Source organism: Exophiala mesophila (assembly GCF_000836275.1).
Source record: "Exophiala mesophila strain CBS 40295 unplaced genomic scaffold supercont1.2, whole genome shotgun sequence".
NCBI lineage: Eukaryota > Fungi > Ascomycota > Eurotiomycetes > Chaetothyriales > Herpotrichiellaceae > Exophiala > Exophiala mesophila.
This window is the reverse complement of record NW_015622505.1, coordinates 4,543,198-4,568,500: the sequence shown is the minus strand read 5'-3', so window position 1 is coordinate 4,568,500 and position 25,303 is coordinate 4,543,198. Positions and strand designations below refer to the sequence as shown.

Here is a 25,303-nt window from a genome sequence, read left to right as displayed (position 1 = left end):
GTTGCTTCGGGCTCATGATACGGGAATATGTCCTAAGTGCCCTCGGCCACCTCCCACCAGACGAGGAGATGAAGATGGAAAGGGAAGAGAGGGAGAGAGGGAGAGAGAAATCAATCATGGCAACGCCCGCTAGTCCAATCACTATGCAACATCTCATGAGCAGCAGTACTTAGAAAGAAATCAGATTTGCCAGACAGGCATTGTCATTTCATCCAGACACACTGAATTTTCCATCTCAGACACTTTGGGCTCTTGTCTCACCTCCCTGTCGTCGTTTTTCTAGCCACCCCAATCCTCGTTCGACTCACTTTGTCGGCAAACTTGAGACTCGTGATCGTCTCACTCAGACACTTCTTCTCTGGCGCCACCATGACGAACATGAGTGTTTTGCTGTTGCCTCCCAGACTCAACTGAAGCAGGTGCGTCAGTTTGCTGTTTCGATAAGGGATGTGCCCGCCACTGCCAGCGCTGGATCCGTTGACACTATCCCGCGGGTTGAAACCTGATTGTTGCTGACCCAACGCCCCGATCACATCCCCGAGACATGAAAGAGACTTGTTGATGGCTTGCGTCTCTTTCAATCGTGCTCCCTCCGCCTTGGAGTGGGACAACCGTTCAGACCCGGCAAGATCCACCAGGTTCAGTGTGCCTTTGCATTTCTTGCCCGTGATCGAGTTTTGGCCCTTAAGTCGGAGGATAAAAACGGAATGACTTCGACTGCTGCGTTCATTGGCCTTGGTTGCTGCAACAGACCTTCTAGACATCGCTTGTGCCAGAATGCCTTCCACCTGCTCTTGACTGTCGAGGCTCAGTGTGTTGACATCAGTAATCGTGGTATCCAGATTGACCATGTCATGACGAATCTCATGCTTCTTGCCCGACTTTTCAGATTCGCCGTCCTTACCCAACAGATCCCGGAGTTCCTCATTGTAGACCTCGACAAAACTGCCTTCCATTTGATAAGTCCATCCCCTGGTCGCGAGTTCCTTGCTTGTCGAGTAAATCTGTCGCAACGCTTGAGGGATCATGCCATCATCTGACGACATGGTATATGTCTTGCCCGCGCCCGTTTGGCCATAGGCAAAAATGCAGACGTTGTAACCATCCAAGGCTGATTGTATCAATTGACTGATTTCCTCAAAGATTTCAGCATTGCTGCAGGAAGGATCAAACACCCGGTCAAAGGAGAACGGGTGGATTTTAGTCGTATCCTTGCCCAGACTGTTGGCTTCCTCCTGGCCACGAACTTCAATGTCCTTGGGATCATCGTCAGTCTCCGGAAATGAGATCTGTGCCATTTCTTCTGACGCGTCACTCCCGCTGGGCCTCACTCGGCAAAAAACGCGAATGTTGCCCTTGAGTTCTTGGACTTGATTGTGAAGTTTCCGTCGTAGCATTTCTTCCTTCCTAAGTTTTTCTTCACACTCTGTCGCCCTCTCAATGGCTTGATTCATTTTCCTTTCCATGTCAGCATATGCCTCCGATTGAGACTTGTTGTCAGACTCAAGGTAGTCGATCTTGGCTTGAAGTGCTTGTCTCGCCGCCTCCATGTGACTTGCGTTTGTTCCAGCGGCTGACAACGTCTGTCGTAGGTCTGCATTGAGAGTCTTTTCTCTTTCCACATCTGCTAGCAGTCGTTCAATTTCCATGTTAATGCTGCGAATCTGCTGGTCTTTGAGTTCAAGGTCGAGTTGATGACGCTGCTTGTCCAGGGCTACCTGGCCCGAGACTTGTGAGACAGCCTGAAGTCTTTGGCTTCGTTCGCTCTCCAGTTCATCTTCGTACCTATTTCTCAGCTCTCGCAATTCATCGCGGTGGTCAGCCTTGGCTTGGTCTATATCCTTTCGTTGTGACTGTCGGACATTTTCCATCTCAATCCGATGGTCGCGTTTCAAGTCATCGATCTCCTGCTCAAATTCTCGCTTGATATCCTGTGCTGATCGCTCCGCTGCTTCGAGTCGGTACTTAGTTGTCTGTAACTCACATCGCAGTTCAATCATGGCTTCGGTCGTTAGTTTGCGGTCTTCCTCAAGACTAGCAATGGTGTCTTTGTAGGTGGAAGATGCTTGTTTGGCCTCATTGCTCTCTTCCATGGCATCTTTGTAATGCTTGCAAACGTCTTGATACATCCTCTCCATGTTTCCATATTGCTCCTCGGGATCCCACGTTTCTAAATTGGAAGATTTGGTTAGAAACTGTCTGGCCTTGTTCTTCCGTGGAGAAGAGCTGTTATAGCTGGGAAATGGAGCAGGGGTAAACGAAGAAGGGGTTACGGGGTGAGGTGGCAGCGGAGGGCTCTTGCTGGGACTAGCATGCCGTCGCTCTCGGGGGGGACTCAATGTTAAGGCCGACATTTGTGCAGATATGGAGGCAGTACTTGAGATACATTGGGCCTCTTTGAGCACGCCGGAAGTTCGGGCCACTGTTTGTGCAATCCGGGAATTCATTTTGTGGGCTGTCGCGATATCGTTCCTCCTAGGGGCAGAGGAAAGCTTGTTCATGGGGGCAGAGGGGGCCATACGCTTGTTATTGGGTCCATCCTGAATTCCTCCACCTCGGGTTCCCATGGATGTGGCAGGCCTTGAATCGATTGCCCTCCCTCTGTCTTTGGCAAGCGCGGCCTTGGGACGACCATAGTTCATGGATGTCGGAGGCTGAAGTCTGCTTCCAACGCTGGCAGAGAAGCTGGAAGAGGTAGAGGAGGCGGACGAGGTGCTTCGAGAAAAAATCGAATTGCTTCGCGAGGATATTGAAGAGGGATATCGGGTATGAAGCGTTGAAGACACCGCAGCACTAACAGGCGCATTGGACTTTGGGGCAGCAGGAGCTGATTTGAGGGGCTGACCCGCCCGGTCTGAAAGGGTCGGTCTTTTGGTAGCTGACTCAGGTACTATGAAGTTGTCAGCATGTATATAGTGGACAGTTGAGTTATGTAACAATTCACTGACAGTTTGACCCTTGTCTCTTATGGCCATTCGCGGTGGGAGGAGGCATGGTGGTACGTGAGTTTGTCGCTGACGCGGACATCTCGGTGAGTTGTTTCTGCGGGGAAGGCATGCCATGCCGCGTGGGCTGTGGGAGATGAGAGGTGGGCTGTGGCAGATGAGAAGGGAACTGCGAGCGATGGATGTCAGCGCTGTGAGTTGGCAGTAAGTGAGGACTGGTGATGGGGTTATACATTCTCGGTGTCGGCCATTGTGCTTGATGCAAGTCGTATAAGATGAGCGAGATATCAGAGACTCACCCCTTTAGTGGGAATGAGTTCGCATTGTCAGTCGAGACTTGTGGCAACGGTGTGAATGAGTGGATGATGTTGGCATGGAGTAGCAAAGAATGAGAGCCAGCACAAGACATAAGAGCGCAACGGGCAGGAAGTCCCCAAGTTGACAATTTACTGGTTTGGGACTAGCCAAGTTTGGTCTTGGCGTGATGTCAGGCGTGACCCAATCAGAGACGCGGAAAGCACGCCTAGGGGATTTTTCACTTCACTACGACCATGAATAATAATGCAAGATGCAAGATGCAAGATGCATGCACGACAGTAGACAGTGACTCCTGGAAAACATAACTGGCGTGCTGTATTTTATTTTCTTCCATTGTCTAGAGCGACAGACTTTCACGTTTCTTAACAGGCAATCTTGCCCACTGGGGACATGTCACCACCAAATTCGATCTTCCCGCTTGCTCTTTCAGGGTGCTTACCAGTTGGACACTTCCTTCTTCTCAGGGTCTGCAGCAGCCTTCCCAATCCCTTCTTGAATGACTTCATCTAGAATCTTGACCAGGCCCTCGACCTCCTCCTTGGTGTTGTAGTGAAGCAACGAGATTCGAACCACTCCATCATCCGAGTCTGGTATCTCCAACACCTCACTGACCAGCCTCTTGCTGTAGAAATGGCCAGCACGACCTCCATACTGCGATCTTGCTTCGATGGCGTCAGTGATCCCAAACGAGCTTCGACCCTTGACCCGGAAACTGATCACGGGCACTCGTAAACGACGATCAGCCGAGGGTTCGCCATAGATTTTGATCTGGTCCGGGTTGGAGCGCAAGTAAGACAACAAAATCTCCTGGATCTCCTCCTCTTGAGCGTGAATGGCATCCCAGCCAACTGAATCCAAGTAGGAAACAATCTGGGGCACGCTCTGCACCGCCTCGTAGTTTCCTCCTGCTAGTCCAAGGAGTTCTTCGACCGTATCTCCCGGCTTAAAGAAGTGACCTAGACTTTCAATCTCCTTTTGGCCTCTATCACTGACATATAGGAGCGCAAGATGTGGCCCGTAGACCTTGTACCACGAGAATGAATAAAAGTCCACCCCAAATGCCTGGACATCAACGGCTGCGTGCGGTGCATATGCGACAGCGTCGACAGCAAACAAGGTGTTGGGGTTGACTTTCTTGATGGCTTTGGACAGAGCTGCAACGTCGGTGACACTTCCTAGAATGTTGGAGGTATGTGTCGCAGTAACAAGTCGGGTTTTGGATGTGATCAATGTCTGAAGATCTTCCGGGACCAACTTGGGATTAGACCTTGTGTTTTGGGTCGGCACCCACCACTTGACTGTCACACCCTTCCACTCTGCCACCTGTACCCATGCAGCTATGTTGGCCTCATGGTCCAGCTTAGACAGGACAAATTCGTCTCCAGCTTTCACCTTGAGGGCTGTAGCCAGGTTTCGAAAGAGTTGGGTTGTCGAAGCACCAAAGACAATATCCTTAGCCGAGGCATTGATATACTTGGCGGCAGCCTGGTAGCCCGAATCAAATTTGTCGGTTGAAGTTTGTGAAACAGGATATGAGGCTCCCAGCTGGACATTGGTCTTGGTCAAATAGACGGTGATGGAATTAATAACGGACTGCAAGACCTGGGACCCCCCAGCATTGTCGAAAAAGACCTGCTTTTGATTGAGTGCAGGAAATTGTGATCTCACCGCGGCGATGTCAAAGGTAGACGACGGCATTATGCTGGCTGGATATTGCGTGTGTCAATCTGTTTCAATCGCGGATCAGGGCCCAAGTTGACTTTCAACCATGATTGTCATCCACAGGGCGTGGTGACACAACCATGAGCACGTGATCATGAACCGCCATGACGAAGTCAACAGCGTGGGGACATCGGCATATGCATAATTTGAAGATGCTGGGATCAATTGGAGCCTGCCTACATCGCTCGACGGGGAAGCGACATATGGTTGACTATGTTTCACTTTATGTACATACTATGGCACTGCTAAATAAGAGGGTGTATTCCAGAGATCGCTGCTGTGTGCTTGGTAAGAATCATGATCCGTTTGCTGCTAGGCAAATAGCCTATTGGAGAATTTGTCGGACAACGTGTCTGTCGATGGACGATTTTGAGCCCATCTCTGTCAGATAAATATAGACATGGGGTAGATATTTCGTGGTGATTGGATTGTCGAGGGACACGGAGGATTACTTTGGGCTCCCATCTACACTCTACGTTGTGCCAACATGTTGGATGATCTACAATCAGTGTTTGACGTTGTTGATATTGTATCTATGGTAACATTGCCAGGCTGGCCTCTTTTTTTATGGAAAGAGTCTGGAACAATAGTTGGGACTGGGTTCTGGCAAGAACGAACGAGCCTGGGTTTACGATGCAACATCACGTGGATGTTGGTTGGCGCAGGGCAGGGACAGGGCAGGGACAGGGCCACTCGGCCGTCGCAGGGCAGGCGCAGGCACCCAAGTTGCAACCCAACACGTGTTTCTTCCTCTTTGCCTGCACCAAACTTCTCTTCTCCCATCCTTCGGTGACTTGCTGCTCGTCCTCCCCCTCCACTTCGGCTGTCCACCCACCGCCACTACTGACAGCCCAAATCTCAACCTTGCGATTGGATTGAAACACCAATCCCTACCATTCAATCGTCATCAATGCTGACATGTGAAGAAAATGCCCCTCGGCATAGATACTCCGTCCGTTCGATGACTTATCACACCTATTCAACGGTTCCATACGGCCCCTTTGGGGCACAGCAATGAACCTGTCAATTTGTTTTTGACGAGTTCAAGCCTGATTTCGCTCGATTCACAGCATCCTCCTCAACACAATACGTGTTGTCCAGAATCTGTGTACCATTCTTAACCTATTCGTCTGATCTATCTACGCCTCAAGCGAGCAGGTCAACAGACTCGGCGCACACAGTGGTCGTTGGTCAATTCGCTTCTCCAATCGCTCGCTCACCCACCAACCGCACCACACCACCACCCGAATCTGCCCTATACCACCCAGCTCCAAAGCTCGCTTCAGGCCTTCTCCAACTCTGCCTATGCCCTTTTCTCCGTTTCCATGTACCATCACCTCAGCTGCTCACCATTACACCCTCAATCCTATATTTTGATCCGGTGATATCCTCTTCCAGGCATTTTGGGACCCCAGGACATGTTCTCATCGTGTCTTCAAATTTCTTCCCTCTTTGACGACCCCTCAGCGCACTCAACTGTCCTGTCAGGTACTTCGGTGGCCTCGACTCTGATGCACAATGGAAAAGTTCTCCCAGTACCGTGATAAAGGTGGCTCCTTCTTTTATTCCAGACCTCTTGCTTTCATTCAGACTGACGTCTTCTCTAGGCTCGGGCATTGCCCCCTTTCTTCCAATCCCTCCTGACCCCAAAGGCATCAGACTCCCTTTCCACTTCTTCCTCTTCATCTGCCGACTGCCCCTCCTCTTGATATTTGCCCTATCCTACTTTGCCCTCCTCCAATGGTTACCCATCGGTGTCTTTGGGAGGAAGGTTTCTCTCTGGTGTATACTAGGCATCCCAGGAATTTGGTGGATTGATCTACAAATTGATGGTGTAAGAAAAGGGTATGTCTTCAGTCCGCCTCGCATCTTCTGGTCTTAATCCTTATTGCTCTCAGCTCGTTGGCCAAGAACAATACTCGACTGCCTCAGCAAGGCTCCATCATTGCTTCCTCCCGAGCGTCTCCCATCGATGCCCTATATCTTGCTGCCATATTCGATCCCGCCTTTGTGGCCACCTATCCATACACCCGCCTTGTGGAGCCCATTTCCCTCTTTCAGGCGATATGCAGGTCGTTCACCCATCCAAGAGTCGATCCGCCTTCAGGGACACATCTCGTCGATCTCGACACCTTTCTTCGCCAAAACTCCAACCGTGTCACCGTCATTTTTCCAGAATGCACCACCACAAACGGCCGAGGAATACTCCCCCTCAGTCCGAGTCTGGTCACCACTCCACCGCGCACTAGAGTCTTTGTTGTTAGCTTGCGATACTCTCCTGCGGACGTGACAACTCCTCTGCCCCATTCATATGTCACTTTTTTCTGGAATCTTTGCACAAAGCCTTCACACTGTATCCGCATTCGCATCTCCGAGGCCATGTACAACACTTCACGAGCGACCAACCATTCCACCAGCGCAACATCGTCGTCCTTCCATAATGGTCATCTCGACACGTTGGCCTCGGACGGAACTGGTAGTGACGTCGACACTTTGGTTGGCAGTGAAGATTTCGATGCGCCGACCGGTCCCACCACCAAAGAAGAAAGAGTTTTCCTTGATAAAGTGGGTGAAGCCCTCGCAAGATTAGGACGAGTCAAACGTGTTGGGCTGGGTGTCAAGGATAAGGTCGATTTCGTCGCCATGTGGACCAACCCGCGAAGGCGATGATTTCATACCTACCAAGGACCCGAACAAATCCTTACTGTCAATTTCCAATGTCGACGGATATTGACATTCAGACGTCAAAGTCCCCCGGCTTGTCATATGCACCAATCAAATCCAAAGCCTTGCCCAATTGTCTCCTTGTCAAGTTCTTGGGTCTCGGAGATTTGACTTCTTGGTGACAGCCTTATGACAGGTCTGTGACGTGTGTTCGCCAGAGATTCGCAATCAAAACACCACGATTCTAACCATCTCAGCAGGTCACTCTCGTGTCTGAAAACCTCGGACCACGACCATGATCTTGATAAAATTTCCCGCGCGGTAGCGTCGCCAGAAAATTGCTTGTGCATCGATTACCAACGGATCTTATCTTAATGACTTGAACCCCTGACCCTCGCTGCCATGCACGGTCATTTTCTCTATTCTTGCTCTCGCGCATTATAATCCTGGTTCATCCCCGGATTTGACTCGCGATGGACGCGACTTACGACAGTCATACACCAGCCATTTACGGCATTCAACCCATAGCGGTCGAAAATCCGGGCCTTTGAGGTCGACATATCTTCAAGATGCACCTTTCGATGCGCCGCGCGTCGTCACTCAATGTGCGATCGATTCTGCTTACATCTCTGTTATCGTCACCCCTAATTCCGCGAGTCTCGGGAGCGAACGTGTTTTCGTACTTTCAGCTCAGCTCTTGCAATGCAGGCACGGCATTCTACCAATACTCCGACCCTAACAACCTTGTCCACGACATCAATTGTCATCAAGTCCCAAATGGAACAGTGGCAATGTACATTGATGAGCTTGATGAAGGATGCACTCGTACGTAACTTACGTAGTACCCCAGTGTTTGCACATTCTTACACGTGAATCACAGTACGCACATACACATCAAAGACATGCAGTCCCTCTGAACTATCAGGTGTCCTCATCACCCCCGGCACTTGCTTCTATGCCGACCATGCGATTCAACTGGGGTCGTGGCGTGCAGACTGCATAGGCGCCGATTACTCGTTCACCAACGGCGACGATACCGAAAATTCGTGGACTAGTGACAGTGGCAGTGCGGATGGGATCGAGGAAGTCCTCGGCACTGCCACAGGTCCCGTGACCATCACTGAGCATCAAGCCGTGATGACAAAGACAGTTGTTCCAGTTCGGGCCACCGATACTGATGACACGGTGACAAGTGCAACCAGCACAGCCAGCGACAATGTTGCCGCAGTTGAAACGGGACATGCTGATGTCGACACCATGAGCACCACCAGCCACCACAGTTCGAGCACGACTGGAAGCGCCTCGAGAAGCGCGAGTGCGGCTCAATCCACCTCAACAGACAATGCTGCAACAGCTGTGGTCATGTTCAACACGTTCCTCAGTGGCTTAGGGTTGGCTGCGACGATCTATTTGATGAATTAAGTCAGACTAGGTGGTCGAAGCTTGCATTCTTGGGGGGGGGGGGCGGGTTTTCATTTTTTTGACTATTCATGTTTAATGTGACCACGACAATACCACGACAGTTTTTTTCCTTTCTTTCTTCTTCTTCTTCTTCTTCTTCTCCCAGTACTCGCCATTTTATCATGTCTAGATAGGGCTGTGTGTCGAGTTTGGCACAGAACAGCAGTTTTCACGCTCAAGATTTTCCTGCCCCTTCGTGGGTTTCCTGGGAAAGGGGAAGGGATAGTCGGTAGTTGTGTCTGAGTAGTCGTCAGTGAGGTTGGCAGCAGATTCTGCTTCTATCACATGTATCATACCCGAAGATGCACGATATAAGGTCTCATCTGATACAAGGGCTTCTAGGAGGTGAATGCAATTATGAATACTTGAAGCAAATATTCTCAATGTCAGATAGTACTACTTAGTATTAGGCGGGCATTTTTCATTCTTCCTCTTTCTGGATTCTGTATCACGAATGAACATCTATTCAAGCAGGGCCCAACCGAGATTCCACCGACATAGTTAGGCGGGGAGGGAAAATATAAACATTAGCTGTAAAGAGGATTGATCCATCAAGCAGTCAAACACAAACAACACCCAGCCAATCCAACCATCGTCGGGGCTGAGTGATTTTCATACAATACTAAGGCGGGCGCACCGCCATTAAGAATGAGCTAGATAAATTCACCTGCTCGTGTTCATGAATCCCCTGTCATTTGTATTCCTTCCTCATTCACTAGGGCCGGGAGATTGTGTGTGAAATCTTTTACACACATATCTACTCCCTCCCCCATCCATTCACATCCATTGCACGGTGTTCATTTGTCCATGTTGGGGGTGCAACCGAGAACACATGAACCAAAGAAAGACCCAGAACCCACACAAGAAACATATTGGACTTGAAGCCGGGCCAGACTGAATGTTAAGAACTAGTCTTGTTGTTCATCTGCATGACGACAGGTGATGCTACCGCCACCGGGCGCTGGCTCGGTCGCGTTCACCTTCGACTAGGCCTCTCTCAATCTCGTCTTCGTACTTGTAAGTGACGCGGCGACTGCCGCTGGATGGACCACCACTGGCTTGTTTGGCCTTTTCACGCCGTTGCTGTTCCTTGAGCATGCGCTCGCGGTTGCGTGCTTCACGTTCTAATGTATGTGGATCCTTGGGCGGTGCCGCCGCAGCCGCCGCAGATGCGATGATGGTTGTTGATGGTGCTGGTGTGGCTGTTTTGCTTGAACGGTGGGAATGCGATGGCTGATGGTGGCGATTATGGGATGAGGATCGGCCGTTAGTGTGTGGCTGATTGTTCGGTGTAGGCGTGCCGTCGTTGGAGACAAAGGATTCATCCATGCCGTCACGTCGGTGTTCTCTTTTATGTCTTCGTGAGCGATGACGGGACTCTTCATCGTCGTAGTCGTCGTTTCTTCGCTCGTGGTCGTAGTCGTAATCTCCGCCCTTCCCCTCCTCTCGGTGTCGATCATGTCGAGATCGCTTTCGATCTTTGTCGCGGTCCCGTTCTGAGTCCCGGTGACGCTCTTCACGCTCTCGTTCTCTCTCTGACCGATCTCTGGCCCTCTCCCTGTCACGATCACGATCACGGTCACGGTCACGTTCTCGATTTCTGTCTCGTTCCCTGTCTGGTTCTCTCTCGCGGTCGCGGTCGCGGTCTCGGTCTCGATCGCGGTCGCGATCTCTCTCTCGTTCCCTCCGGCGGTCTCGATTTGACTCCCGGTCACGGTCGCCATCTTCGTACCTAGCTGATCTACTGCCCTTGTGTCTAGTTTTGCCGTCACTGTCATACTTGTCGCGATATGACTTTGGCGAATCTTCATAGCCACTCATCGCAGAATCACCATTCAATTTGTCAATTTCATCAGAACGCCGGGGTCGACGTTCAGGATACTTTGTAGACGTATGTTTATCCTTCTCTCCACGAGGATGCCGTGATGCCCGCTTGTCCGAGTATTCTGAAGCTGAATAAGATGCTTCTCGATCTCCTCGCCTCTGGTCATCGTAGCCATCGCGATTGGTGGGCTTTCGGCGACGTCTATCCTCATCATTGTCCCGATGCTCGCTGGGTGGGTCTTCTCCGCCATTTTTGGAGCCTGGTAGGGATTCCTGTTTCGAAGGTCGCCTGGAATCGTCTCTTTGCTTCAAGTCATCACGCTCACCGACGGGGGCTGGGCTAGCTGCACGCTCAAAACCACGAGACTGGGATCGGTGAGGATCTTGTGAGGCTCGACCCATGATTTGGAAACCAGAACTCGCCGAACGAGAGATTGGTCGAGATGGAGCAGGGGGTTCACGCATCGCTCTAGGACCTGTCGGAGCCCCTACCACGCCTGTTCCAGCAGATGAGTTCTGTGGGGTTTGCGAACCAGATTTCACATGCGTGGAATGTCCATTTTGCATAGAAGGAAAAGCACCACGACCACGAGATGCAAATCTACCATGCCCTCGACCACGATAGCCTCCGAATTCATACTGTGCGGAAGGACCAGATGGGGCGGTTGGAGGAGCCATGGGACCTTGTAGATCCTCTTCATATGCAGCTGGGATTGGCTTGGGTCGTTCAGAAGCCCTGGCATCAATACCGTCATCAGCGATCGAGGTGATCGGATGAACTTCATCATGGCCATTCATGCCATTGACCTCAGGTGCTATTTCACGCTCGGAGATATTCTCCCCAGGCACATCATGATCAGTTTCGAGCGGGTTTGCCAACGCCTTGTCGTTGGAGGTCGTCTTGGTATAGTCCTCACCCAAAGCTTCCTGAACGTCGTCCTGACCACCAGGTGCGAACTCGGCGTCTTGGTCAATATCATCATCAAGCTTGGCGTGGTTATTTGAATTGTGTCTGTCACTGTCGTGATGTTGATGTCTCGCATTGTCGAAGGGATTCTGGCTTGCACCGTACTGATAGTCCTGTTGTTGAAACTGCGAGAACTGGGTGAAATTACCACGACCACGACCATAGCCACCACGGCCCCGTCCACGACCTCGACCATAGCCGCGGCCGCCAAATCCAGATGAGAAATCACCATTGAGGATTTGTTGAGAGGGGCCTGAGGGGCCCATATTGAAACCAAAGTTGGAACCAAAGTCACCACCCATGCCATTCGGGTATGCATTTGGATTATTATTCTGCCACATACTGTTGTTTTGGCCATTGAAGCCTGAATACATGCCTTGATTGGGATTAAAATCCATCCCCAAGTTTGCACCATTCATGTTATTCATGCCTCCATTTGGGCCACCAAATCCGCCAAACATGCCTGCTGACATTGGATTCATTCCCAAGGGCATACCTGGATCAAGTTAGACAGGGGCAGGGCGGACGGTCAGGGCGTGGAGAAACTTACCCATCATAGCATTGAAGTTACCCATTCCGTTTGACATCATCTGCATCATCTGACTGTAGTCCATGTTGTTGAAGCCGGTCATCATGTTGGAAAAATCATTGGGATCCATGCCGTTGTTGAAGAACTGATCTTGGTTGTTTGGAAACGACTGGGATTTGGTCGCGTTTTGAATGGCGTTGCTATTGTTGAGACTTTCGTTGAAAGGATTCTCAGAGTCATCTTCTTCCGTCATCATCTGTGGAGGTAGTTCATCTTCTTCATCTTCTGCTTCGACTTGGATGTGGACGTTATCCTCATCGTCGAGGTCTGCGGCATCAGGATCCTGTGAGAGAAAAGTTAGAAAGAGTGTGATTGTAAAGACCGCGTGAGCTCACTTCGATTGAGGGTTGCACATCGTCGCCAGGCTCTTCTGAGAGTCTCTCTGTGGCGGCCGATGCGGGTGGGATAATGGTGGCTTCATCTTGAGGGCTGTCCCCGCTTGGCCTTACGATCGCATCTTCGGAAGGTGATATTTTGTTGGATGATACGGTTGTGGCAGTAGTAGCAGCAGCAGCGATGGCTCTTGCTTCAGCCTCGGCTTTTGCTTTTTCCACAGTCTTGAGATAGGATTTGACAGTCATACGCATCGCTTTGTTGGGCTTGCAGGTTTCGCTGTTGAAGGGTTTGTGGTCGCATTTCGGACAGGTGAGGTCGAGATGGGAGGTAAAGCCTGACGGGGGTGAGAAAGAGGTAGGAAGACAGGACAAAGTTATCATACATTGCTCGCAAATAACCGTGTCACAGCAAGTGGTCTTGAAGGCATTGAAGTTGAACTTATTGCAGACGTTGCAGTGTAGTTTGTCTGGTATCTTTTCCAGACCGAGACAGCTATTTCAGTCAGTGGCATCGCGACGGCAAGGAGTATCGTTAGGACGAACCTGACAGTCTCTGCTAATGTGGCAAAGTCCCAGTCCGCCATGTCGCTGGGTGAGGGTCAAGTTGTAGGCTAGGATGGATTCTGAGGAAGTGAGACTGAAGAGGGAGATGTGTTGAGGTTGAGGGACAGTCAACAAATAAGACCGCCATTACGTGAAAGTGAAAGCAAACGAAGTCATCATCCCTAGATCAGTCATCTGTTGATCGCGGATAATGATATGATCTTGAGTGGTATTGCAAGGACAATGAATCTGGATGGAAAAGGACATTAGTACAAAATTGGTGCAACCAAAAAGTCCATTTCTAACGGAAGTTTGAGGACGGCAACTTTAGAGACAGCCGAGTGCAGTTTTGATGAAAGCTTGAGTTGGGGTTCCCCACGTGTACTTCTGTCTGCATAACTTAGTATGCATACCTTAGGCAAACTTCATGGTTAGGTACCTAACGATCTGTTTAGTAGGGGCCGAGGGGCCCCTCGGGCCCGCCTCAAGCCAAACAAGCGACAGCCTTAGGCTCCAAACTACCAACAATAGCTTATCAGAACGCCTAGTTTAGGTGACAATCGTACCCCAGCACCCTCTCTTTGGTGGGGGAGAGAATAAAGATGGTACCTAGGTAGTGTACTATGTACGATGTGTAAACATACGGAGTAGACGCTTCCAGTCACAATTGATTCCACAAACCAGATGTGATGTTTAGGAATTAGGTTTCATTCATGCATAGATCCAGGCGTCCATTTGTCTACCTACCTAGGTAGACATTGCATCAGTCTCTGGTACGCTTGATATCCTTGATTGCTTTGATTTTTAAGGCGTTCTTTTGTCTCCACCGGGTGCCTAGGTACCTATGCAACGTCTTTCTCCGCATTCACTATACCAAGCAAACCCCAGCGAGACTGAATGAGGCCACCGAAATCATGCAGGACAATACGTGTACCTTAAGGTTGCCGACCCCCCAAGACTTCAACTGATGAAGTCACCAACGACCAAAAATCCCCGAAGCTGAGCCTCTTGTACATAAGATAAATACCCTCGCAGATATCATGACTCCCACTCCCTACTCACAATGAATCTATAATTGGCGCAGATAGACCATATACCACACTAGGGGGAATCCTCCTCGTCGTTGCTCTTCGTTCTGGCTAAATACAGTATCTCTGGGACAATCAGGATATCATGATTCTAGGACCAATCACCCTGATAGATTGTGGCGCCTTTGTTTTCTTCCTCGTCCCACAACTTCTTATCCAAGTCAACATCTTGTCTCTCATCTGGGTCATTTGCAAAGTGTTGCCATTTCTGTGTTAGTTGAGCTCACCCAGGAGTTTCCTTACTCCTCGGCCGTTATTCTGACATTGGGTGATAGTGCTTCAACTTCCATTTCAGCTTATCAGAGAACGTCATTTAATCGCCAAAGACAAGCAATCACCATTCTGTCAAAATGCAACCTTGTTTCAAGATCTGGTGATCCGATGTGTCAGATATGCATTCGCTAGAATTCCTGCCAGCATTGGTCGAGTCTTCTTCTCTAAATGGGTGGCTTATCCGTTCTTTCGATTTCGCCTGCTACGACACGGCTACTTGCAATGCCCTATGTACTACCGAGAAATCATTCGACATGGTGTGCGCGGACTGTGGATTGTGGATGATCCCACTGCAGAACCAGATGTTATTATTTACTATGCTCATGGTGAGTTTCATCTTTTGGTGCAGCTTTTCGTGGTCTAAACAATGGATGTACATGTAGGAGGCGGTTTTTCAATGGGGTCTACGTACTTTTACCTTGAGTTCCTCATGGCATGGGCCACTCGTTTGAAGGAGTCTGGTTTTAAGAATCCAGCCGTGTTTGCTCTCGAATACACCTTGGTTCCAGACGCCAAATGGCCCACCCAGTTCAATGAAGCACGGTCTGGCTACACTTTTTTGCGAGAAACCTTTGGCGAGGATTCAACAACCAATATTTGTGTGAGTGGAGACTCGGCGGGCGCGACAATCATGCTGAGCATGTTACTTCAACTCGGTCATGTTGAACAAGATGCTCAGGTCAAGGCAGCATATCGACCAGGGCTGGCGGTCCTCCTCTCACCATGGACTCATCTAGTCTCAGAGTTGAATCAAAACACTCCCAGTGACTATCTCGACCGTAACAGTCTCCATCTGTACGCAAAGCAGTATGCCGGCGATGCCACCACTGACAGTGAAATAATATCACCGGGTTTGAGTACGGGGCGCTGGAAGCTTTGCTCTCCCGTGAATGGATACCGGGTCATCTATGGAGGAGAAGAAGTGTTTGCACCGGGGGTCCATCAAATGATTCACCATATCAAAGATACAGGGGCAGTTGTCAAAGCTCACCAACTTGAAGGTGGTATTCACGCCTGGCCAGTGGTCAATCTTTTCTTGGGCGCGACTAGAGAAGAGCGCTTGTTGGGGTTAAATTTGATGACAGATTACGTAGTTCAGTCAGGAATGGCGTCCAAGATTCGCAAGACAACGCCGACGCCAGTAGTCTCCAGTTGAATTGAACGAGATTGCCATCAGATTAGATCAAGTTTTCAAAGTCTTTCACCGATGGCGAGGCATGGGCAGTCAACTACCGCGTGCGAAATGCACGGGTTGTTACATGCGCGACAAATTCATGCGAAGCCATCTCCAGCTTGCTCTGTCATCACTTGGCATTGTTGGCGCGTCGTTGAGTTGACGTCTGGAAAGTTGCTGAGATTTCAAGGGGAGAGACTTGTCTCATCTCGTCTCATCTGATCGCGTTGGACGTGTACGTGTTACACACCAATGGCAGCGTCTTGTGCCTGTCTAGGGAAAGAGCAGGTGCCGCTGGATGACGGTTGCCGATTGTAGGATGAGTTTCATACTGTGTGCCATTTCTGTGTCGCCCAGGTACGCGAGACGAGCAACGAGAATGGACAATTTATCCCAGGTGTTTGTTGGCACCCAGAAGGCAGCTGAGTTGCAGCCATGACATTAGAATAATCTGGGGTTTGATGCTGAGTGTAGAAGTTGGGAATCTGCAATAATGGTTCTGTTCAAGAAAGAGGTGAAATAAGGCTGTGGAGATGTTGCTTTTGGTTTTTTGCAAGTCTGTGGATTGTTGTTGATGTGGGGAGCAGGGACACTAAATTAGCAAAAGGCAGGTACGAGTACTGATTTTACCTCCTTCGCTTTGCTCACAGGCGTCATATTAGGTTTAGTGTCCTTTATTTGTAAAAATATGTTTGGGAAAAACTGTCGAGTAAGATGATTAGGCTCGATGCGCTCAGAACAAATCTTAGCCTAGATCTCTTAGCAAAATTATGAGATATGCGTAAGTTACAATCCTGTGACTAAGTACCTAGTATCCGGAATGTTCTCCTCGAATTTTTCTGAGCGATCTTGGAGTGCCCTGGAGGAGAGTGCCCTGGAGAGAGTGTGAGGGAGTGATTTCTAGACCTCTGTAGGCCAGTTAGTCGCAGCTGCTACTCGCTACGTATATTTTCGTTGATCGAGCAGCTAATGTATGCATCTACCTAGGTACATTTGGGTACCGAGTAGTTCACCAGGGTATGTGCGCGCCTGTCGTATTATATTATTGTTGTTGTAGAAAGTGCTAAATTGCGCATGCGTGTCGTGCCCATGTCAGTAATCTGGCCGTCACGATTACCTGGTGGATGGTGCGGGCAACCGCAAGTGGGCAAATAATAATAATGATATCAGTGCGAGACTCGAGGGTGATATCAGTATGGAGTCTCGGCGGGCAGGTGGTTCTTTTCTCAAAAGGTTAACCAGCTAGCCAGTCATTTAGTGTGGCTGATCTTTTTCGAACAGGGATCCATCCACACAGACAATAGGTTATAAGGGCAGTCATGCCCCTCGCCCACGACCCTTGGGCTTGACACCTCCGCCCCTCATCTGACCGCCCAGTAGCTACCAGGAACCCGGCTATCCAGTCATCCAGTCATCCAGTCATCCAGTCAACCAGTCAACCAGTCAACTATTGACTCCTCCGCCTCCCACCTACGGAGTACAGTACATATAAAGATTCGACTTTGGCACCAATTTCCCCCATCACGCCGGATTTATTGTTCCTCCGTGACTCTCTCCACCACCACCACGCGTACCTGCACTACTTGCTACTACTTGCGCTTGCACTCGCGCTTGCCCGTTCATTGCAATTTGACGCGTCCTGTTACCTCACACGTGATCATCGAATCACACCAGATCCCCAAGACAATTTTCCACGTGCAGAAAAGCAGCCAGGCCCCAAAGTTCCAAGCCCCAACCTCTAATCCCTCGATTCGAGTCGCGACTTTTCTGGCCTCAGCAGCTATTTCTCCCGATCAATCAGTCTCTTTGTGGGTCGAAATGTCGTCGCACATACGGAAAATCCATCGAATGACATAGGACCGGAACATCATACCCTGGTCCATTCCAATTCCAATCCTAGTACCCAATCTGCAGCCGGGGGAGCACCAATATTCACTACATAGCACGTCCCCCAAGCAATGACTGGCCGACACGATCCTAGCGAGAGTCACGACTACCGGCCAAAAAGCCCAGACTTGAGCCAATTCACACAACCTCTCCCACCTCCCGCTCGATTATCTCGAATTCCATCAAATCCATATCCTGTCAACACCGGCCATCCTGTTGACTCTTCTCATCCCTCTTCTGGTATTCCTGGATATTCTTTCTCCCCTCGAGGCTCCTACGACGCTTCACCCTATTTCTCCCCTCAGACCACCTCGCCTTCATCGTATTTTCCCAAACCCCACGCCCCACCACCACAGCAGCAACAACAACAACAACACTATTCGCCCCAGTCATTTCGAACTCCAAATCAGCCCCAATTTCAACCACCTCAACCTCAACCTCAACTACAATCACAAGCATCAGGTCGATATTTTAACCAACAACCCCCCGAATACTCTTCTCATCAGGACTCTAGATCATATCCACAAGGGTATCAGTCTAACATAGCTCTTCATCACCAAGAATTCCAATACCCTCCCCAACAAGCCTTGACTTACACGCAACCCGGTGGTCAATACGACGATATGGCCCGCACAAGATCAAGTCGAAATACCAACGACGCTGACTATAGGCCCACTGCTCAAGCACCACCCCCCATCAAGTCGGAACCTATCCAACAGATGCAGCCTCAAGCACCGCCTGCTCCAATGGATCCGACGCTGGGTATCGATGTCCGAACCAAATTTCCCGTTGCTCGCATCAAGCGAATCATGCAGGCGGATGAAGACGTGGGCAAGGTCGCCCAGGCCACTCCCACGGCAGTTTGTAAGTGATCCATAATGTGCGTACTTTTGCACAATTGACCGACTCCGATTTCAGCAAAGGCGTTGGAGCTCTTCATGATTGCTCTAGTAAGCAAGGGAGCCGAGGAAGCTAGAGCTAGCCATTCGAAACGTGTGACGGCACAACATCTCAAGACTGCGTTGATGAACGATGGCCAGTTTGACTTTCTCACTGACATCTGTGAAAATATCCCCGAGGAAGGGTCGAAGAAAGGGCGTGCCAAGTCCGAGCCCAGAACCGATAGTGACGAAGAAGGGCTTCCCAAAAAGAAACCAAAGGGATCCAAGAAGAAGAAAGCCGACACCGACGACGACACCGACTGAAATCATCATTGCGATCCTTGCATGCATTCCTGGATTGCACGACCTATTCTTGTATGAGATAAGAGGATATCTCGGCTTGACGAATTTTATCATCAAATCTATCCAGCAATAACGGTGACAGAACAGCAAGCTGGACGCATAAGCGTTGGTCCTGATCCTCCACTTCAATGAACAGAAAGCTGTCAAGCTGCCGCACACTTTCCCCGCAAAAGCCCGTTATCCATACACATGTGAAAGAGCATTAATCGCGCCATGGCCATGGGGCTTGCTTGAGGACCGCGAGCATAATTATCAGGCCAAAGAAACTGGTAACACCGACGGCAATCCATCCCACTGTCGGAGAGTACGCCACCACAACCAAGCCTAGAATGATGAAGGCGCCAATAACGAGTCCACCCATGAAGGCACTGGCCGTCACCGCATACATTTGTACAGCCCATCGGCTTGTTCTTCCGTTATATCCATCCCAATCTGCAACCCAACGCTTTTTGTAGAAGGTCAGCAAGGTGGAACCAAGTGAGCCAAATGCCATGGCAAGAAGGAACAACAACCAGCTGACTGCCAGAAATGAGTGAATCTCGTCCAAGGAGAAGGTCGGGTTGAGGGCTCTGGGAGCCTGGACGTTGCTGGAGAGCACGTAGGAAAAGGTGACACTTGTGCCGAGAGTACTGATGCCGACGATGGTCGCGAATAGGCCATTGAAGAAGGATGCTACTGAGGCTCCCGAGTGGGTCGTCATGGGTTCGATGCGACTGAGAGTGTGACCATTCTCTGAGAAAAATCCTGTATTCGTGGGGTACTGCTGGTTCTCTAGGCCAATCTTGCCCTGGTTGGCCTGTTGCTGAGACATAGAATAATCCATATTCTAATGATTGGTGCTTCGTGCTCCGGCCGCCTGTGGATTTGATGTGTGCGTCTGATCGAAGAATTCTTGTCTTCGTTTGGTGACCATCATACGAGTTTATGTAGGGTGGGCGTAAGTCCATAGAGCGTGCCCGCTGTTGGTAGTGCTGCCTAACCAGGTGAATAATGTCGATCACAGAGCCTTATTATTACACTGCCTCCACAAGTCAAGATGCCTAGCAAAACCTGAGGGGAAACGAAATACGAAGTACGACGGCATGACAGCATGACAACATTGCATTGCCTCTGAGGGAGCTGCGTTGATCATGAGATTTTCCCATGCTAAATTGTTGGCAAGAACGAGTGAGAATCAACCAGCTGTCAGCCTTGCCTGGAGAGCCGTTGCTGCCTTGAACGAAAGAGTCCCAAACCATGGAAGGCGCACCTCAATTGGCCGGAGTTAGAGGGGCAGGTACCCTCCATGCATGCCCCATGGCACCTTCTCTCTAAGTACTCCGTACGCGCCTCGTGCCTGCGCCAGTCTCCATTGGCTGACTGCGCCAACACCTGATGTACAGTCCACCATCCATGTAAACACCAACCCAGCACCCCAGATATTATCATGTGTATCTCCTTTGTGAACACATTGCGACTCCCAACGATTTATCCTCGGCATTGATCAGCCTCAATTTGCGAGGCTTTCATCCAGTCACCTTTCCAGTCACCTTAATTTCATCATGACTTGCCAGAAAATATGGATCTGGTACGTGGATTCCCATGTCTCCCGTGTTCCCTTGTCCTCATCTTTGTCCTACCGACCATACTGGACTGCATGTCTGACGCGGGGATCCTCTGTAGCTCACGCGCCTGATCGCAGGCTCTGGCAACTCTCCCACCAAACGCCAGACCAATACCCCGGCTGAACGCTTGACAACCTGCAAGAGCATCTGCAGTGCCTTGACGGTGAGTACGACTATGTCGAGGTCACATCCACTTGTCTCTTCTGACCTCGTTAGCAAACCTGGCGAAATGGCACTGTCGAGCGCGAGGATGAATCCGCCTTGATCCACACTGCCAAACTCCTACATCGTCTCGAATCTATTCTCCACGACGAATCCCGCAGAGCCGCTCCTCATTCCTGTCTTAAATATGTCGCTTCGAGTCAAGCATACATCATCATCACAAAACTTGCTGTTTCCGCCCGAGATGTCGATATCATTGCTATCTCCGCTCAACTCTTCCACATCCTCATCAATGGCGAGGCCGACGGACTGCTAGATAGCAAGTTGTTTACTCGCTCTCTGTTGGACCTTGTCTGTTACGCAACAATCGGCGGCAGGATTATCGTCGAGGAAAAATTGGAAACGGATTTGGTCGAGCTACTCTTTGAAATCGCGACAAAGATTCGATCCGATCCGGACATCCTACCCGCCTGGTTCTTCCCCGAGCGCGAATCCACCCGTGGACAGAATTTAGCAGATGAGTCTAGGAGATCTCAATTCCCATTGTTCTATGTCCTGGTCCAGTATGTCCACCACGATGGGCCTGTTGGCGATTTCTCCCGGACCGCCCTTTTATACTTGACCGAGACGGCTTCTAAATTTAAACCGCTCGAGACTTGGATGATCGAGAGCGATCTGGCACCGCAGATGGCTAGTGGTCTGGGTGCTCTCTACAGTAGATTGAGCAGACAGACCGCATCTTCATTAGGCGCCTCTCTCCCTATTGTCGCTCTTTCGGACAGACCCCAGAACAGCGCCTCCCCAGCGACCACTCCTCCAGATGTGCAACAAGAAATCAAGGCATTTTATTCCTATCTAGCATTTTGGCAAGATACGTTAAATCATTGCAAGTCGGTCGAAGTCGCAGACACCCTCCTCGACCATTTTCAAGTTCTCTTTGTCCAACAGCTACTTTACCCATCGTTACTTGAGTCTTCGGACGTCGATGGTGGTTCTACGGCCGCGGTCATCAGTCATCTCTCCAGGCTGCTTCAATCGCTTGATCATTACCAGTTGGTCGATCGGATCCTCGGCTATCTCCTGGCATCAACCAACATGCCACAAGAACCCAGAGACAGGAATGGGCGGCCCAAGCGCATGTCAGTCAGTCGTAGCAAGTCGATGGACCATTTGAGAGCTCTTGCAGAAGTTGCAGATGCACCTTCACCAAACCTGTTCAATCTGCTCGACTTGATGGTAATAAGTCTGAAATCAACCCATGTTGAGACCGTCAATGCTTGCCTCAAATTGCTCTCGGTCATCATTTCCAAGCATCATTTTCACGTCCTCATGGATTTGTTCCGCCTCGAACACAATCTTGCTTCACAACAGTCCCGCTCAGGAATGGGGCAGTTCAACAATAACTTGGTGCAGCTGTTTGATTATGCTGTCGCCATATCTCAGAGTGACGAGATGGACAGCTCATACCAAGCAATTCTGGCTGACGAGCAGGTGTCCCTTGAGCACCACAGTTGTCTTGCTTTTGACGTTGGTCAGAATGACCTAGGTGTTCGGCATATGGCCATTGCTGGAGACTGTAAACTGTTTGAAGCCCTGATGCAGCTCTTGCAGTCCTTCTTCGTCAATGAAACGACCACGAATTTGAGTTTGACTGGGACCATTATCTCGCTCGCTGCGTGTGAGCACATGTGTCTTGTTGGCTGGCTCTTGCCCTCTGAGAGGATGCAAGAAACAGAGTCGGAGGCGAGTTTGAACGTCACAAGTGTAATCGCAAAGCTCATTGATCAGGTTCGCCAGTGGAAATCACAACTTCCTGACTGGGACCGCCTGATATCTGCAAGACGGATAGAGCTATCCGATGATGAGCCACAGAGTTACCGTCAGCAGCACATCGCGATCCCTCCTCCGCAAAAGGATTATTTCCCGCCGCGCCATGATTCCCTGTCATCCACTCCGACAAAGACTCGACTTGGACCCAGCACTCCCCGAGGTCGGTCAGCCGAGGCATCTGAGCTTGGATTTACTGACGGTCCGCTGTCGATGCCCGGGAGCTTCCGGAGCAACTTTACTGATCGTCCTCTTGGACATTCACCGTTGCGGACTACCCTACAACGCGATAACGAGGGTGATAGTCAACTACAATTGGAAACCGAGCGCCGAGAGACAGAAACCGCGGAGCTGTTGAAGACACAGCTCACCATCTCGGGATCTGGGGCAGTTCCTGGGGCCTCACACTCGTTAACTGAAGTCCAGGGGGACCAGAGGCCGGAAAATGTTCGCACCAGCCTTGGTGCTGGGACTGCTGGTATTCGGACAGGACTGACGGCCAGCGGAGACTCGGGCACATCAACTCCAATTGGAGATGGTGCGTCCTATCCCAAGATGCAGGCCAGTCTCAGTCATATTCTCACTAATGCCATCATACTGCAAGAGTTCATCCTGGAGATCGCAGCGATGGTGCAGCTAAGGGCGACATTCTTTGACGAAGTTGATGTCGAGGATAGAAATCAAGAAAATGCATAGAGGGTCTCATGTCATCCCAATATATAGAAGCCAACGCTGCGACGTTAGAAAAGGCCAAAATTCCTACCAGCATGGTTCAAGTCCAACCAAATAAGTTGATGGCTATGCTATGCAGAAGCAACATGGTTACTCAATGACCACTTATTGTTTACGCGGCCAAGACTTCTCCGGCAGCGCCATTTCCAATACCTTCGACGTGATTTTGATCATGGTCGTGCAACGTGGACTTCTCATACCCGTCCAACAGGGCTAGAAAATGACTTCTTCTCCAGCTGGAAATCCACGAAATCTCAAAGGCATTACGTTGGAGCTGGATCAACTCTGCACGGGACAGGTCGGTAGCGGTGGCCATCTTCAGCATGTTCTCGTTAAGATAGGCGCGGAAATAGGCCGGGTCGTCGGAGTTGACGGTGACCTTGACCCCCGTGCGTAAGAGGGCAACAATGTCGGGTCCCTTGAAGTCGGCGGTGACGACGCTGTTACTGACAGGACAACAGGTGAGGCCGATGTTCTTGGACTTGAGCAGGTCAACGAGGTCCGGCTGAGCCAAGACGTTGGACCCATGGTCGAGGCGGTCGACCTGCAGCTCGGTCAGGGCCTGGGTGATGTGAGTGAGGGTGTTGGGCTGGTCGATATCGCAGTGGCACGTCAACAGGTAGCCTTCGCGGCTGGCGCGCTGATACACGGCCGCAAACTTGGCCGGCGGGTTGTCACGCTCGTCGCTATCCAGCCCAACACCGATAATACTGTCCTTGAACGGCAGCGACTCCATCAGAGTCGCCATCGCATACTCTGCCGACTGGTCCCTCAGAAAACACATGATCAGACTCGCCGAGATTCCTAGCGTCCGCTGTGCCGTCATTATCCCTGCTCGGTACCCGCGTACCACTGTCGGAAAGGGGACCCCGCGCGACGTGTGCGCCTGCGGGTCGAAGAACATTTCGGCATGTTTAATATTCTGTGTCGCCGCGTGGGTCAGGTAGCTCAAAGCCAGATCTCGGAAATCCTGCTCCGTTTGAAGCACCGTCATATTTGGGTAGTAGACGGCAAGGAAACTCGTCAGGTCATGGAAGTCGTATGACGACGTGTTGCCACTGCCGGTCAGAGAGGAGAGGGACGGGGGAGGCGGAAGTTTATTGCGTGTGGCCAAGGTCCTGGCCAGGTCTGGGGTCAGGCACTGGGTGATTAATTGGTGAGAATCGGACGTTCTGTCAGAAAGAGAATTGACGGGGTGGATGGACAAGGGAAAAGGGGGGGGGGCGGCGGGGGGCAAGAGGTGATATCTATTTGGTATATCCCATATAAGATGTTTGAACCATATCTTTGGATTCAAAGGAGGGTAGATCTCGACCTCACTCATACATATTAAAATCAGCCAGACTTACACCTTCGAGATGAACATGAAGTTCGGCCTTGGGCATTCCGGCAATCCATGATTCCAGGTCTGAGCCGTTGGCCATGATGGAAGGGGAGGGATAGAAAGCAGTTATGGGTCGGAGAGTATCAGAGGTGGTTTCAATGACGACAGGAGCAGGATAGACACGTATAGCCTGTAGGAAGACCAGCGACCATTACATGTAGATTTGTCTTGATGGTCAGTTGGACTTCATTTCTCTTGTCGTCGGCCTGAATGGGGGATGACGTAGAATTGTGGTTACCATTCCTTATCGCCGGTGTCACGATAAGGGTACTGGTGAAGGTCACGTGTGCAACCGCAGGTATGATAGTTCACGTGATGACTTTACGCGTCGTTTCGCGTTTTAATGATTTTGCAAGAACGTGGCCATGTGGAAGGCGCACCTGTACTATACATATAAATGCTGATTGGATCTGCGCGAACATGGATCTGACATGTAGCGAATGTCTAACGACATACTTTCCAACCGCGCAATGTGATTGAGATATGTCAAACTGTAGATTGTGGTTGTATAACCATTCAGATGGGAATTCTCGAAATGGCGTCTCAACACGGCTGGCGGC

At 50.4% G+C, this 25,303-nt stretch overlaps 10 protein-coding genes across 11 annotated transcripts; 5 read left to right on the top strand and 5 right to left on the bottom strand.

The window, feature by feature from the left end:
* Position 1: 1 nt before the first annotated feature.
* PV10_03396 lies at positions 2-3,319 on the bottom strand (the record flags this gene model as incomplete). Of its 2 annotated transcripts, XM_016367838.1 has the most annotated exons (4): positions 3,179-3,319; positions 2,949-3,114; positions 2,522-2,890; positions 2-2,170 (listed from the first exon to the last, which is right to left on the bottom strand). In XM_016367838.1, exons 1-4 carry the CDS (start codon positions 3,194-3,196, stop codon positions 258-260), a joined length of 2,466 nt encoding a protein of 821 aa, XP_016227356.1. In that variant the 5' UTR covers positions 3,197-3,319. The 2 variants fall into 2 exon arrangements, with proteins under 2 accessions (XP_016227356.1, XP_016227355.1); XM_016367837.1 differs by having other exon boundaries at positions 258-2,890.
* A 214-nt stretch (positions 3,320-3,533) lies between these two features.
* Positions 3,534-4,992, bottom strand: PV10_03395 (cysteine desulfurase). The gene has a single exon (XM_016367836.1). It carries the CDS (start codon positions 4,959-4,961, stop codon positions 3,699-3,701), a length of 1,263 nt encoding a protein of 420 aa, XP_016227354.1. The 5' UTR covers positions 4,962-4,992; the 3' UTR covers positions 3,534-3,698.
* Positions 4,993-6,503: 1,511 nt separating this feature from the next.
* Positions 6,504-7,655, top strand: PV10_03394 (uncharacterized protein; the record flags this gene model as incomplete). The annotated part of the gene is made up of 3 exons (XM_016367835.1): positions 6,504-6,534; positions 6,593-6,830; positions 6,884-7,655. The coding sequence occupies 3 exons, from the start codon at positions 6,504-6,506 to the stop codon at positions 7,653-7,655; spliced, it is 1,041 nt and encodes a 346-aa protein (XP_016227353.1).
* A 563-nt stretch (positions 7,656-8,218) lies between these two features.
* Positions 8,219-9,071, top strand: PV10_03393 (uncharacterized protein; the record flags this gene model as incomplete). Its single annotated transcript, XM_016367834.1, has 2 exons — positions 8,219-8,474; positions 8,530-9,071. 2 exons carry the CDS (start codon positions 8,219-8,221, stop codon positions 9,069-9,071), a joined length of 798 nt encoding a protein of 265 aa, XP_016227352.1.
* A 545-nt stretch (positions 9,072-9,616) lies between these two features.
* On the bottom strand, positions 9,617-13,610 carry PV10_03392 (uncharacterized protein). The gene is made up of 5 exons (XM_016367833.1): positions 13,369-13,610; positions 13,209-13,318; positions 12,826-13,160; positions 12,452-12,773; positions 9,617-12,397 (listed from the first exon to the last, which is right to left on the bottom strand). The coding sequence occupies exons 1-5, from the start codon at positions 13,407-13,409 to the stop codon at positions 10,056-10,058; spliced, it is 3,150 nt and encodes a 1,049-aa protein (XP_016227351.1). The 5' UTR covers positions 13,410-13,610; the 3' UTR covers positions 9,617-10,055.
* Positions 13,611-14,541: 931 nt separating this feature from the next.
* PV10_03391 (uncharacterized protein) lies at positions 14,542-15,885 on the top strand (the record flags this gene model as incomplete). Its single annotated transcript, XM_016367832.1, has 3 exons — positions 14,542-14,668; positions 14,732-15,055; positions 15,113-15,885. 3 exons carry the CDS (start codon positions 14,542-14,544, stop codon positions 15,883-15,885), a joined length of 1,224 nt encoding a protein of 407 aa, XP_016227350.1.
* A 1,433-nt stretch (positions 15,886-17,318) lies between these two features.
* Positions 17,319-19,890, top strand: PV10_03389 (uncharacterized protein). The gene is made up of 2 exons (XM_016367830.1): positions 17,319-18,654; positions 18,709-19,890. Exons 1-2 carry the CDS (start codon positions 17,862-17,864, stop codon positions 18,993-18,995), a joined length of 1,080 nt encoding a protein of 359 aa, XP_016227348.1. The 5' UTR covers positions 17,319-17,861; the 3' UTR covers positions 18,996-19,890.
* On the bottom strand, positions 19,131-19,845 carry PV10_03390 (uncharacterized protein; the record flags this gene model as incomplete). The annotated part of the gene is made up of 1 exon (XM_016367831.1): positions 19,131-19,845. The coding sequence occupies one exon, from the start codon at positions 19,843-19,845 to the stop codon at positions 19,237-19,239; it is 609 nt and encodes a 202-aa protein (XP_016227349.1). The 3' UTR covers positions 19,131-19,236.
* Positions 19,891-20,477: 587 nt separating the features above from the next.
* On the top strand, positions 20,478-23,505 carry PV10_03388 (uncharacterized protein). Its single transcript, XM_016367829.1, has 3 exons — positions 20,478-20,601; positions 20,697-20,801; positions 20,855-23,505. The coding sequence occupies exons 1-3, from the start codon at positions 20,593-20,595 to the stop codon at positions 23,321-23,323; spliced, it is 2,583 nt and encodes an 860-aa protein (XP_016227347.1). The 5' UTR covers positions 20,478-20,592; the 3' UTR covers positions 23,324-23,505.
* On the bottom strand, positions 23,377-24,870 carry PV10_03387 (adenosine deaminase). The gene is made up of 2 exons (XM_016367828.1): positions 24,709-24,870; positions 23,377-24,500 (listed from the first exon to the last, which is right to left on the bottom strand). Exons 1-2 carry the CDS (start codon positions 24,781-24,783, stop codon positions 23,472-23,474), a joined length of 1,104 nt encoding a protein of 367 aa, XP_016227346.1. The 5' UTR covers positions 24,784-24,870; the 3' UTR covers positions 23,377-23,471.
* Between the last annotated feature and the right edge of the window lie 433 nt (positions 24,871-25,303).

What these genes read in the sequence shown, in the direction of transcription:
- PV10_03387 (XM_016367828.1), bottom strand. Translation starts at nt 24,783, where the DNA reads ATGGCCAACGGCTCAGACCTGGAATCATGGATTGCCGGAATGCCCAAG. An exon ending in TTCATGTTCATCTCGAAGGT is followed by an intron (nt 24,501 to 24,708) that starts GTAAGTCTGGCT and finishes TTAATCACCCAG; the next exon opens with TGCCTGACCCCAGACCTGGC.
- PV10_03389 (XM_016367830.1), top strand. Translation starts at nt 17,862, where the DNA reads ATGACTGGCCGACACGATCCTAGCGAGAGTCACGACTACCGGCCAAAA. An exon ending in GGCCACTCCCACGGCAGTTT is followed by an intron (nt 18,655 to 18,708) that starts GTAAGTGATCCA and finishes CTCCGATTTCAG; the next exon opens with CAAAGGCGTTGGAGCTCTTC.
- PV10_03388 (XM_016367829.1), top strand. An exon ending in GCATCTGCAGTGCCTTGACG is followed by an intron (nt 20,802 to 20,854) that starts GTGAGTACGACT and finishes TGACCTCGTTAG; the next exon opens with CAAACCTGGCGAAATGGCAC.
- PV10_03392 (XM_016367833.1), bottom strand. Translation starts at nt 13,409, where the DNA reads ATGGCGGACTGGGACTTTGCCACATTAGCAGAGACTGTCAG. An exon ending in ACATTAGCAGAGACTGTCAG is followed by an intron (nt 13,319 to 13,368) that starts GTTCGTCCTAAC and finishes TGACTGAAATAG; the next exon opens with CTGTCTCGGTCTGGAAAAGA. An exon ending in ATGTGCAACCCTCAATCGAA is followed by an intron (nt 12,774 to 12,825) that starts GTGAGCTCACGC and finishes TTTCTCTCACAG; the next exon opens with GATCCTGATGCCGCAGACCT.
- PV10_03395 (XM_016367836.1), bottom strand. Translation starts at nt 4,961, where the DNA reads ATGCCGTCGTCTACCTTTGACATCGCCGCGGTGAGATCACAATTTCCT.